General features: G+C 33.3%; 1 protein-coding gene across 1 annotated transcript in view; it reads left to right on the top strand.

Annotated features, from left to right (window-relative positions):
• Window positions 1-3,175: 3,175 nt before the first annotated feature.
• LOC111087882 (delta-type opioid receptor-like) overlaps window positions 3,176-14,399 on the top strand; it is a 39,622-nt gene continuing 28,398 nt past the window's right edge. Inside the window, exon 1 of the mRNA XM_022396154.1 lies at window positions 3,176-3,549. Coding sequence (XP_022251862.1) covers window positions 3,176-3,549 — 374 coding nt within the window. The remainder of the gene's footprint in view (window positions 3,550-14,399) is intronic.

The following is a 14,399-nucleotide window of genomic DNA, read 5'->3' on the forward strand; positions in this document are numbered from 1 at the left end:
AAATCTATCTCTCGTTATAAAATAGTAATGTAGGTAGGTATATATGTTATAAAATAGTAATGTAGGTAGGTATATACATTATCAAATAGTAATGTAGGTAAGTATAAATGTTATAAAATAGTAATGTAGGTATATACATTATCAAATAGTAATGTAGGTAGGTATATATGTTATAAAATAGTAATGCATGTAGGTATATACATTATCAAATAGTAATGTAGGTAGGTATATACATTATCAAATAGTAATGCAGGTAGGTATATACGTTATAAAACAGTAATGCATGTAGGTATATACATTATCAAATAGTAATGTAGGTAGGTATATACGTAGGTAGGTATATACATTATCAAATAGTAATGTAGGTAGGTATATATGTTATCAAATAGTAATGTAGGTAGGTATATACGTTATCAAATAGTAATGCATGTAGGTATATACATTATCAAATAGTAATGTAGGTAGGTATATACATTATCAAATAGTAATGCAGGTAGGTATATACGTTATAAAACAGTAATGCATGTAGGTATATACGTTATAAAACAGTAATGTTGGTAGGTATATACATTATCCAATAGTAATGCAGGTAGGTATATACATTATCAAGTAGTAATGTAGGTAGGTATATACATTATCAAATAGTAATGCAGGTAGGTATATACATTATCAAATAGTAATGTAGGTAGGTATATACATTATCAAATAGTAATGTAGGTAGGTATATACATTATCAAATAGTAATGCATGTAGGTATATATGTTATAAAATAGTAATGAATGTAGGTATATACGTTATAAAACAGTAATGCATGTAGGTATATACGTTATAAAATAGTAATGCAGGTAGGTATATACGCTATAAAATAGTAATGCAAGTAGGTATATACATTATCAAATGGTAATGCAGGTAGGTATATACGTAGGTAGGTATATCCATTATCAAATAGTAATGCAGGTAGGTATATATGTTATAAAATAGTAATGAATGTAGGTATATACATTATCAAATAGTAATGTAGGTATATACATTATCAAATAGTAATGTAGGTATATACATTATCAAATAGTAATGTAGTTAGGTATATACATTATCAAATAGTAATGTAGGTATATACATTATCAAATAGTAATGTAGGTATATACATTATCAAATAGTAATGCAGGTAGGTATATACATTATCAAATAGTAATGTAGGTATATACATTATCAAATAGTAATGTAGGTATATACATTATCAAATAGTAATGTAGGTATATACATTATCAAATAGTAATGTAGTTAGGTATATATGTTATAAAACAGTAATGCGTGTAGGTATATACGTTATAAAATAGTGATGTAGGTATATACATTATCAAATAGTAATGTAGGTAGGTATATACATTATCAAATAGTAATGAATGTAGGTATATATGTTATAAAATAGTAATGTAGGTATATACATTATCAAATAGTAATGCAGGTAGGTATATACGTTATCAAATAGTAATGCAGGTAGGTATATACATTATCAAATAGTAATGTAGGTAGGTATATATGTTTAAGAATAACTTCTTTCGTTTTAAGGACAAAGTTTTAAATACAAATAATTTTTCTGTGATTAAAAAGTGTAATACGATTTTAGAGTCTGAAATGATAAATATCCTATAAATACCAAGCTTTTTTATAATTAGCAATGTATTTAGGAGTTTGTAGTGATATAGAACTCTCTATAGTTCTCTAAATGTATCACGCAAAGACTATTTGTTTTGGTTTCATATTCATTTCCCATTAAGTGAAAAGAACGTTGTGTGGACATGAATCAAATATAGAGAAGTAATCTAAAACAAGCGCAGTGACCCAAATATATGCATAACCATAATGATAAGACTTTATGACAGCATGCATAGCGCTGGAAAAGTTAATAAGTCAATTTTCTCTTTATATGTAGACAGATGGTATAAATTTATGTTTTTGAATTACTGTTCTATATGAACTGGAGAGAGATAGATGGAGTAACAGAACATGTTGCTTGTAACTTTCCAACGTGAATTGGCGAGAGATAGATGGAGTAACACAACATCTTGTTGGTAACTTTCCAACGTGAACTGGCGAGAGATAGATGGAGTAATCCTACATATTGTTGGTAACTATCCAACGTGAACTGGCGAGAGATAGATGGAGTAACACAACATATTGTTGGTAACTGTCCAACGTGAACAGGCGAGAGATAGATGGAGTAACACAACATATTGTTGGTAACTGTCCAACGTGAACAGGCGAGAGATAGATGGAGTAACACAACATATTGTTGGTAACTGTCCAACGTGAACAGGCGAGAGATAGATGGAGTAACACAACATCTTGTTTGTAACTGTCCAACGTGAACTGGCGATAGATAGATGGAGTAACACAACATCTTGTTTGTAACTGTCCAACGTGAACTGGCGAGAGATAGATGGAGTAACACAACATCTTGTTTGTAACTGTCCAACGTGAACTGGCGAGAGATAGATGGAGTAACACAACATGTCGTTGGTAACTGTCCTACGTGAGCTGGCTGTTCAGCTTTAGAATTTTCTGTATTTTTTCCGTCTATTTTTGTTTCCGACGTGACGTTTAATTGTTAAGCGTATTATCCTAAAAACGAAAAATTATAAATAAAGGGAATCTATTGTTTTCCAGTGCTCAGCATTTCAAAACACAAATATTTTATTGGTTTCTTCTGCTGTGATTTTCTAGATTTCTTCAAATTGTGTAATATGATTGAATTGTAAAAACTGAGTTTGGGAATTCTCGATAAACATTTGGATTAAAAAAAAAAGATTTTGTGAATCGTGGGTCACAACGGACGATTTTCTCTAGAGAGATAAGGATATATTTAAAGATATATTTTTCTCGCAACACTACTAAGATTTTCCCGAACTTTATTGAATGTTTCTATCTCACAAATAAAATTTATATTGTGAAATTCCTGAATTCACCTCTATTAAAAGGGCTGTCTTGATTTTTAATGTGTGGAAGTTGCGTGCGCAGCTGCAGTAAGGCGAATGATAAAGCGAGATCCTAGCCAGCATTCCTCGTGAAGTAACTGGCGCAACAGCTGGGCTCTGAATTGAAATCTTCCTGTATCAAGCAACGGTTAGGTTTCGATAATATTGTTAACCGCCTTCATCAGTTAGGCACAATCAAAATGGATCCGAGTAACTTCGTAAACAACACTAATATTTCTAACATCGAGCGTGAGCTAGAGGCCTTGGGTCCAGACTTGCAAATTTTTCTAATCGCTCTATATTCTCTGAGCGCATTCTTAGCATTAGGCGGGAATGTTACTGTCATCGCCGTCTTAACTTTTGGGAAGAAGTCTTCCCGTGAGTTACGGGCCTACCTCGTCAACTTAGCAGCTTCAGACATCACTATGGCGACCTTTTCAATCCCTTTCACCTACACGGACTTTATGTTAGGGCGATGGATTTTTCAGCCATTTTTTTGTCCTATCGTGTTGTTCATGCAGCATTGTTCAGTTACTGTTAGTGTTTTTACCCTAACAGTCATCGGATTAGACAGGTCAGTTTCTCTTCTCTTTATACTGAGTTAAGAACTTGATACATGACATATCAAGCTAAGTTATACAAGCTCAGAATTTTTAGCACATGACTTCTTAGGCTAATCTATACAAGCTCCGAGCTTTTTGTCACATGATTCATGAGGCTAATCTATACAAGCTCCGAGCTTTTTGTCACATGATTCATGAGGCTAATCTATGCAAGCTCCGAGCTTTTTGTCACATGATTCATGAGGCTAATCTATACAAGCTTCTGGTTTTTTGTCATATGATTCATGAGGCTAATCTATATAAACCCCGAGCTTCTTGTCACATGATTCATTAGGCTACTTTATACAAGCTCCGAGCTTCTTTTCGCATAATGCATTAGGCTAATCTTTACAAGCTCCGAGATTCCTGTCATATAATTCATTAGGCTAATATATATAAGCTCCGAGATTCCTGTCATATAATTCATTAGGCTAATATATATAAGCCCCGAGCTTCTTGTCACATGATTCATTAGGCTAATATATACAAGCTCCGAGATTCCTGTCATATAATTCATTAGGCTAATATATACAAGCTCCGAGATTCCTGTCATATAATTCATTAGGCTAATATATACAAGCTCCGAGATTCCTGTCATATAATTCATTAGGCTAATATATACAAGCTCCGAGCTTCTTTTCGCATAATGCATTAGGCTAATCAATGAAGATTATTTCAAAAGATTGGTAAAAAGCCGAACCGTTCGTTTGTTAGGGAACATGTGACCAGTGTTATTGTCCTGCGTTATGATGTGAAAATTGTCCAACAATATACGTGTTATTTGTGTGTTGAAACGTAAGTGTAAAGGGGATGTGGGAGTGGGAGTGTGTTGGTTGAAACAAGGTTAGACGCGTGCAGTTAGATGTTTTAGATTGTCTAGGGTGTTGGTGTAATAAATACTGATATGATATAAGCTAAGCAGTTTCTGAAAAGCTGAATTCGGACGTTTATTGTTAGATTAGAAGAGAAATAAGGTAGCCACTTTTTTATGCAAAAGTTGAACATGTTGTTAGATTTGCTATTATAATCTTTGTCGTTACTGCAGAGCTCCGGGTTTCTTGTTATACGACTTCTCAGGCTATGCTATAGAAGCACCGGGTTTCTTGTTATACGACTTCTCAGGCTAAACTATAGAAGCTCCGAGTTTCTTTTTATACGACTTCTCATGCAAAACTATAGAAGCTCCGGGTTTCTTTTTATACGACTTCTCATGCAAAACTATAGAAGCACCGGGTTTCTTGTTATACGACTTCTCAGACTATGCTTTACAAATTCCGAGATTCTTGTTACTCTACTTCTCAAGCTAAGCTTTACCAATTCCAAACTTTGTGTTACACGACTCTTTAGGCCAAGCTAAACAGGTTCCGAGTTTCGTGTTACACGACTTCTCAGGCTAAGCTTTACAAATTTCGAGATTCTTGTAGCTCTACTTCTCAAACTAAGCCTTATCAATTCCAAACTTGACGCATATTGAGACATTTCGTTGACAGCAGAATGGTGAACTGTTTCTAAGCCAATAAAACAGCTATTAGACAAGTCACACTATCATCCACAATTAAGAAGATGAACGCTTTCCATCATTTCTGGCTCGCTGAAAAAGATCTGTAAAGACAGGCATCATAGATAGGCCACTATCCAGGGGAAATAAGATTTGAAACGCCATAGAAAAAAAGATAAGAAGAATGAAAAAGAAAGTTCATAATTAATAATCTATATCCGATCTTACCACAAGTACATAACCTTTGAACTTTTCTTGTTCCACTTGAGAAAGTAATTCGTTCTGACTTTAGTCTAATGGATGACTAAAATGGGTGACATATTACTTACAGAACGGAACAAAAGGATATAATGAAATTTCATCACATTGAACACAGTGTAGCATTAGTCTTAACTAACAGTATAGCATTAATCTTAACTAACAGTGTAGCATTAGTCTTAACTAACGGTGTAGCATTAGTGCTAACTAACAGTGTAGCATTAGTCTTAACTAACGGTATAGCATTAGTCTTAACTAACAGTGTAATATTAATGTAGACAATGTCCATATAAAAACGTACGTCTACATTCTTGCTTAACTGTGTAGCATTAGTGTAGACAATGTCCATATAAGAACTTACGTTTACATTCTTGTTTAATTAAGAGTGGAGCATTAGTCTTAACGAACGGTGTAGCATTAATCTTAACTAACAGTGGAGCATTAATGTAGACAATGTCCATATAAAAACTTACGTTTACATTCTTGCTTAACTATGTAGCATTAGTGTAGACAATGTCCATATAAGAACTTACGTTTACATTCTTGCTTAACTAATAGTGTAGCATTAGTCTTAACTAACGGTGTAGCATTAATCTTAACTAACAGTGGAGCATTAATGTAGACAATGTCCATATAAAAACTTACGTTTACATTCTTGCTTAACTATGTAGCATTAGTGTAGACAATGTCCATATAAGAACTTACGTTTACATTCTTGCTTAACTAACAGTGGAGCATTAGAGTAGACAATGCCCATATAAAAACTTACGTTAACATTTTTGCTTAATTAACAGTGTAGCATTAGTGTAGACAATGTCCATATAAAACTTACGTTTACATTCTTGCTTAACTAACAGTGTAGCATTAGTGTAGACAATGTCCATATAAAGCTATGTATTGTTTAGTATTGTAACAGTTGGACTGTTCTGTTTAATCACTTAGTTAGAGTTTAGTATTGTACAGTTGGACTGCTCTGTTTAATCACTTAGTTAGTGTGTAGTATTGTAACAGTTGGACTGTTCTGTTTAATCACTTAGTTAGTGTTTAGTATTGTAACAGTTGGATTGCTCTGTTTAATCACTTAGTTAGAGTTTAGTATTGTACAATTGGACTGTTCTGTTTGATCACTTAGTTAGAGTTTAGTATTTTACAGTTGGACTGCTCTGTTTAATCACTTAGTAAGAGATTAGTATTTTACAGTTGGATTGCTCTGTTTAATCACTTAGTTATAATTTAGTATTTTACAGTTGGACTGCCCTGTTTAATCACTTAGTTAGAGTTTAGTATTGTAACAGTTGGACTGTTCTGTTTAATCACTTAGTAAGAGTTTAGTATTTTACAGTTGGACTGCTCTGTTTAATCACTTAGTTAGAGTTTAGTATTGTACAGTTGGACTGTTCTGTTTAATCACTTAGCTAGAGTTTAGTATTTTACAGTTGGATTGCTATGTTCAATCACTTAGTTAGAGTTTAGTATTGTAACAGTTGGACTGCTCTGTTTGATCACTTAGTTAGTGTGTAGTATTGTAACAGTTGGACTGTTCTGTTTAATCACTTAGTTAGAGTTTAGTATTGTACAGTTGGACTGCTCTGTTTAATCTCTTAGTTAGAGTTTAGTATTGTACAGTTGGATTGCTATGTTTAATCCCTTAGTTAGAGTTTAGTATTGTACAGTTGGATTGCTATGTTTAATCCCTTAGTTAGAGTTTAGTATTGTATAGTTGGATTGCTATGTTTAATCTCTTAGTTAGTGTTTAGTATTGTACAGTCATTAGGGGTAAATGTCAGGCTTAGGTTAGTATGAAAGGATAAGCAGATTGGTTGGACTTGTGGGATCAGTTCAGTTGGAGAAGAGAGCTTTTTGGAATGATGGTTTACATTTAAATAAGATAGGAGGTGGCTTGTTTTTTAGGGCTCCTAACTCAGCTGAAAGAGAAGTTTTATACTAGAACTACACAGTGGTTCGATGTTTTAGGTTCGATGTTTTGTTGCATATGGAGTAAGGAATAATGATAATTTGGTTACAAATTTTAAAAAATCAAATTTTGAAGGAACGCGACAATAATTATCTGTTGTGAATTGGGCAGCTGAGTTATTTGGAGACACAGATCATATATAGAAAATTTTTAAGATAATTTTTATAATTTTCAAGATAAACATATTCCTTATAGAAAGAAAAGGGTAGCTACAAGTAACAAACCAGGTTGGCTCACAAAGAACCAAAGAGATAAAATTGAAGAAAAGCATAATAAGTTTAAAATATTTTAATAAAATGATATGACGGGAGACTTAGAAGATTATAGAAGATCAAAAACGCTGATGAAACAGAAAATTAGGACATCAAAAAGGAAATAAGAGAAAAAGTTGGTTGAAAATGTAAAAATTAACAGTAAGGATTCCTTTAAATACATTAAGGTTAAACAAAATGCTAGTATGGGGCTAGGACCTTTGAGGGATGATAAAGGAAGTCTCGTACTTGATGATTAAGAGATGGCTGGGTTATTAAGTTTTGTTTTTTCTTCAGCTTTTACTAACGAAGATTTAAGCAGTATTTCAAATCGTGAACAGTTGTTAGATGGAAAAGATCAAACAAGATGACTGCATTAAGAAAAAATTGGGAAATTTAAAAAATGATAAGGCTTCTGGGTAAGATCATATTTCCCCAAGGGTTTTGAAGGAGATGAAAGATTGGATATGTGAGCCACTTACTACTATTTTTTTTTCAGCCCTTGAATAGTGAGCAGGTACCAGAGGATTGGAAGTTAGCTAATGTAACTCCTCTTTTAAAGGGAGGAGATAAAAAATCATTCTAGTAATTGTAGACCCATTAGTATTACATCAGTTGTGGGAAAGGTTTTGGAAACTCTAATAAAAGATGCTTTGAAAATTAATTTAACAAAGTTTAGAATTTTATTGGATAGTCAACATGGTTTCACTAAAGGAAAATCTTGTCTTAAAAATCTTTCTTTGACTGCTTATGTAGATGAGGGTAAGGGTGTAGATTTGGTGTATCAATGACATAGATGAAGGAATGGTCAATAAATGACTTAAATTTGCTGATGATATTAAGGTCTTGGGTTTTACTAGCTACAAAGAGGATGCTGCTGATTTACAAATGGATTTAGATCATTTAGTGAGTTGTGCAAATATATCGCAAATGGATTTTAATTATAATAAATGCAAGATAATGCATGTGCGTTATAATAATTTGAATAATTTGGATTGAGATAACCTTAAAAGTCACACAAGTAATATGATACATCCTAAGGATTTAAACATGATGTGTAGTGTTCTAAGTTATTTTAAATGAATATACAAACGTTTAATTCACATCTGATGAATGTTAAACATTTCTCCAATGTTGCAGTTTTATACTTATCTCAAAAAAATGTAATTATTATAACCTACTAAACTGAAGACTGATGTTAAAGTAACGAAACACAATAAAGCCTAGACCACTCATAAAATCAGTATAAAATAAATTTGATCGTTCAAATTTATTAGATAAAGATAAAAATGCAAGAACTAACACAAATACTTAAATCTTATCTCCCTATTATCCGAACGTTGTTGAACAGCCCTGGTGTAAGAAATTCTTAAGAAAAGTGTATAATCTTATACTAAATCAAAATGATATTTTGGGCCTAAGTCTATGAAGAAAGGTCCAGATCAACTTCAACCAGAACCGACTTTCTTCATTCAGATGACAAGAAATAGTTTTGATGTTTATCTTCTGTAAATAGTTTGACAGTTATAATCTTGATAAAAGAGTTAGCACAAAGGATCACATATAACTGATATATATAATTCATTGATAGTTACAATGAAACGCTACCACTCTGGCTGTTTCGAAACTAACAGAAACCAACAAAACCTTTTTTTAGATATAAAGTCACCAAAGTAGTAATATTTATAATGTCCTCACTCCTTTGTCGTTCACGTTGTTAGATACGAGTGATACATTAGAGTTCACGTTGTTACATACGAGTAATACATTAGGTTACAAAGATTTTTTTTATGGAGAATGATTTATAAAATCTTCTGAACCATCTTTTTGTGACATAAAGTTTTGTGACATATCGTCGAGGAAAACGAAACTCGGCTTTCGGCCACTTAAGTTATCATCTCGTTATTTAAAAATGTTTGTTCATACGGAAAAATAAACGGTTCATGTATCTATATGCTTCTAGTCACGTTGTTGTTGTTATATATTGTTACGTCTATGGTCATTAGTTAATTTTCCATAAAAATTCTTTCCGAAGAAACTTTAGCGATACAAGTCCTTTCTTAAATAAAACTGGTTTATTCTTTCTGAATACAAATTTGCAATACACTTAATTTCCACAGTCGCGCTATAACAAACGCTATAATTCACAACGAAAGTCTCACGTGCTCGACTCAACAATGCGTCTCTCTCTGTCCGCAGTCCAATTACACACATTACTGCCGTCAGTTCTTACCAGTCTTATATATACAAGAATACCGCATATCTAGTAACCTCCCGAGACTTCAGGAAGGGATGTGAACGTTCGAGAATATGACGTGTTACTAGCGTCACGTGACCCCGTTGTCGTAACAATATCAATATTTTACAGTACAGCAAACTGAAGTACTTACACAATGTACTAGATAACAGTGAGGTTAAGACTGACCACATTTGAAAAAACTGAAAACACGAACAAACTTATACACAACGTACTAGATAACAGCGAGGCTAAGACTGACCACCTTTGAAAAAACGGAAAACGCGAACAAACTTATACACAATGTGCTAGATAACAGTGAGGCTAAAACTGACCACCCTGGAAAAAACGGAAAACGCGAACAAACTTATACATAATGTACTAGGTAACAGTGAGGCTAAGACTGACCACCTTTGAAAAAACGGAAAACGCGAACAAACTTATACACAATGTACTAGATAACAGTGAGGCTAAAACTGACCACCCTGGAAAAAACGGAAAACGCGAACAAACTTATACACAACGTACTAGATAAGAAAGTTAAATAATGTATGTTATCTGTTTGTATATTTTCCTTGCTACAAACTCAACTTTTGTCGTCACATATTTGTATTTTACTACTAGCTTAATTAATTTCGAGTAATAAGATGTAAATATAAACGTCGTATATCAAACTGTCTACCATGTTGAGCAGATTCTTACTGTGGATTTTGTATTGGGAAAAAAATACGTCGAGGACAACACAGTGGGTGATGTTGAGTTAATTTATAAATGTTTTTTCGTTGATGATATTACCTCTTACTTGTGTTTCGTTCTTTAATTAGTCATTTTTGAAAATTATTTATTCAATAACGCATATAGTTGATTGTAGTAAGTCTAATATTTTAATCAATATCGTAATTACACTTAACTGTATTATGTCTGATAGCTTAATCAATACTGTAATTATACTTGGCTGTAGTATGCCTAATATCTTAATGAATATTGTAATTATACTTGGCTGTAGTAAGCTTAATATCTTAATAAATTTGTAATTATACCTGGCTGTAGTAAGCTTAATATCTTAATTAATATTGCAATTATACTTGGCTGTAGTATGCCTAATATCTTAATGAATATTGTAATTATACTTGGCTGTAGTAAGCTTAATACCTTAATAAATTTGTAATTATACCTGGCTGTAGTAAGCTTAATATCTTAATTAATATTGCAATTATACTTGGCTGTAGTAAGCTTAATATCTTAATTAATAGTGTAATTATACTTGGCTGTAGTATGTCTAATATATTAATAAATTTGTAATTATACTTGCTGTAGTAAGCCTAGTATCTTAATGAATATTGTAATTATACTTGGCTGTAGTAAGCCTAATATCTTAATTAATATTCTAATTATACTTGGCTGTAGTATATCTAACATCTTAATACATATTGTAATTATACTTGTCTGTAGTTTGTTTGTTGTCTACTCATTATTCATTCTGCATGTTGTTCATGAAATTCGTGTCTTTAGCTGTTAGATAATATCAATATTCCAAGAGTAGTCCCGTCAGTGATGAGTTTCGAAGTATTATGTTTTAAGAAACCTTGTTGTTTAGGGAAGTATTCGTACACGGACATTTTTATAGAAGTATTATGTTTTAAGAAACCTTGTTGTTTAGGGAAGTATTCGTACACGGACATTTTTATAGAAGTATTATGTTTTAAGAAACCTTGTTGTTTAGGGAAGTATTCGTACACGGACATTTTTATAGAAGTATTATGTTTTACAGAGTTTTATTGTGTCTGGAAGTATCCATACACGCATATTTTTACTTATGTATTATGTTTTACAGAGTTTTATTGTGTATGGAAGTATTCATACACGAATATTTTTATACATGTATTATGTTTTACAGAGTTTTATTGTGTATGGAAGTATCCATACACGGATATTTTTATATATGTATTATGTTTTACAGAGTTTTATTGTGTATGGAAGTATCCATACACGGATATTTTTATATATGTATTATGTTTCACAGAGTTTTATTGTGTATGGAAGTATCTGTAAACGGATATTTTCAGAGAAGTATTACTTCCGGTAAAGCTTTGTCGTCTACAACAATTTTGTTAATATTTATAATTGTTCTGCCAAATACCAAACCAAGCTGGTTTTTCAAAAGTAAGTTACTTGTATAAAACAAACACAAGATTATTTTCTAGTGGGTTAGCATGAAAGAAAATTCTTAACATGATGCTATAGAAACTGCTACAGTAGACTTTCTACTTACAGACAGTTAATACTTATTCAAACAGCGCAGATCATTGGCTTAGGCAAACTGCTACAGTAGACTTTCTACTTACAGACAGTTAATACTTATTCAAACAGCGCAGATCATTGGCTTAGGCAAACTGCTACAGTAGACTTTCGACTTACAGACAGTTAATACTTATTCAAACAGCGCAGATCACTGGCTTAGGCAAACTGCTACAGTAGACTTTCGACTTACAGACAGTTAATACTTATTCAAACAGCGCAGATCACTGGTTTAGGCATCCAAGTTCTTGGACGGATCGATCCTTTAATTCAACTCAATGAACAGTTTAGTTTTTATATGTGTTGAAATGGTACTTATTGTATTCCAGATTTAAAGTTGTACCTCACTCAAGTGCTTGATGCCACCTAGGATTGATCCGTTTAAATGAAGGGTCAAATGTTGCATTACCTGTTTCTGAGTCCATCAGATCCAGCCAGAGATCTTGATTTAAATGTCTCAGAAAGCAGTTCAGAATCTCTTGTTTTTCTAAATGTTGAGGTATAATCACAGTCAGCTATATGTTTAGTATAAGCCTCCCTTTCGTGCAATATCAGCGAATGCCAGGTTGAGCGAACCTTAACACCTTGGATGTGATGAAATGGGCTGATGCCCATAAATTCGGACGAGTGTTAGATATTTTTCCCCAGGTACTGATGGTAACTCGTCTCTCGGTTTTGTGCTACTCCAGTCTTCTTTTTTGACCCTTGTTGGCCCTGGTAGTATATATTCCATCATGTATCCCACAGTTCACCACCTTCACCAATCTGCATTAGTTGTCTTGCCTGCTAAAAGACATAAGTTCACCAGTAGCGTGTTCACTCCACTAGTTACCCGTGGTATATGTCATAGCTATGGTTGCTCTAATCCATATGGCGATTAACCACTCCATCCAATCTCAGACCCAACAGACTGCACACCACCACAAGAATCTTCAGGCCTCATATTTACTCAGGTTAGATTAGGTTAGATACTTACCGCAGAAGTAGGAATTCCTCTTGATGACAGTAGTCATTCTTCTCTGGCCTGTGGCTGCAAACTTAGCAGAGATAGATTAGAGGAAAAGCAGCTAGTCAACACCACCCGCCATCAACTATCAGAATACTCTTATTAGCAAAGAATAGTAGGATTGATCCTCACTATATAACGCCCCCACGGCTAAAAGGATGAGCATGTTAGGTGACAGGATTCGAACGCGCGACCCGCAGATTGCAGTTTCCTTCTGAACAGGCTCGAATCGTTTAATAATACAACCGTACAATAGCTCTATCACCGTTTATTGTTGATGAATTGTTATAGAGTATTAAGTAAGGCTATCCTGACGTATTTATCGCTTGTTTCTTTGATTTTAGGTCTTTCTTTTTTGTACTTTCAACTTCGATCGAAACACTTCGCAAGTTGCAAATAGTTGCTAAAACTTTCTAGTCCCTATAAAAAAAATAACTGTAACAAAAAAAAGAAAATAAATAACTTGAGAAAACACTCCCGCTGAGTTGTACTCTTATATAGATTAATTATAATTATAGTGAAGGGAAGAAAGTTTTTTTTACAAACCGAAGCACTCGAGGGCCGGAAGAGAAGGAGAGTGACAAGACGTAACGATTAATTGATTCAGATGGATTATTTTCTTTTCATTCAGAACCCAATAGCGATTACCATATATTATTTACACAAGTGATTGGATACCCCATAAAGTGCCCGCGTCGAGATAAATTATTTTTGAAAGGAAAGCTCCTTGAGGTATTACTAAAGCAATAACGTTAAAATGACATAACGGTCAAAAATAGCATCAGTTAGCCAACAAGTTATCTGTAAAGATTGCATCTGCTAACGTATGTTGACATGGCATTAATATAAACAGTATTTCTAAACAGAAGCATAAACTTATCGACCACTGTTAGTCGGAATAAATAAAACTAGATTTGTTGAAAACTAAATTTAACAATGGTCCCTCAACAAATTAAATTTTGTATACACAAGTGTGTGTGTGAATGATCTTTTCATATCCCGCCTCAACACGTGTGTGCCATATATTTAACCAAAAACACCTTAGGTGTGAAAAAAAAGTATAATTGAGTATGCGAATTAAAGGAATGAAACCAAAATTAGTCGCCAAACTGGTAGCTATTGTTGCGATAGCGGAAGTCACGTGACGCTGGTAACACGTGATGAGTTTCTAGAAAGATCGGGGAACATCACGAATAATCCAGTATTTGCTAGACGCCTTCTATTCCTGTATATAAGCGCGCCGGATAAAGAGTGACAATTAATCGAGAAGAGAATTGCAGACAGGCAGAGACGGACAATT

Source organism: Limulus polyphemus, unplaced genomic scaffold (assembly GCF_000517525.1).
Source record: "Limulus polyphemus unplaced genomic scaffold, Limulus_polyphemus-2.1.2 Scaffold2800, whole genome shotgun sequence".
Lineage (NCBI taxonomy): Eukaryota > Metazoa > Arthropoda > Merostomata > Xiphosura > Limulidae > Limulus > Limulus polyphemus.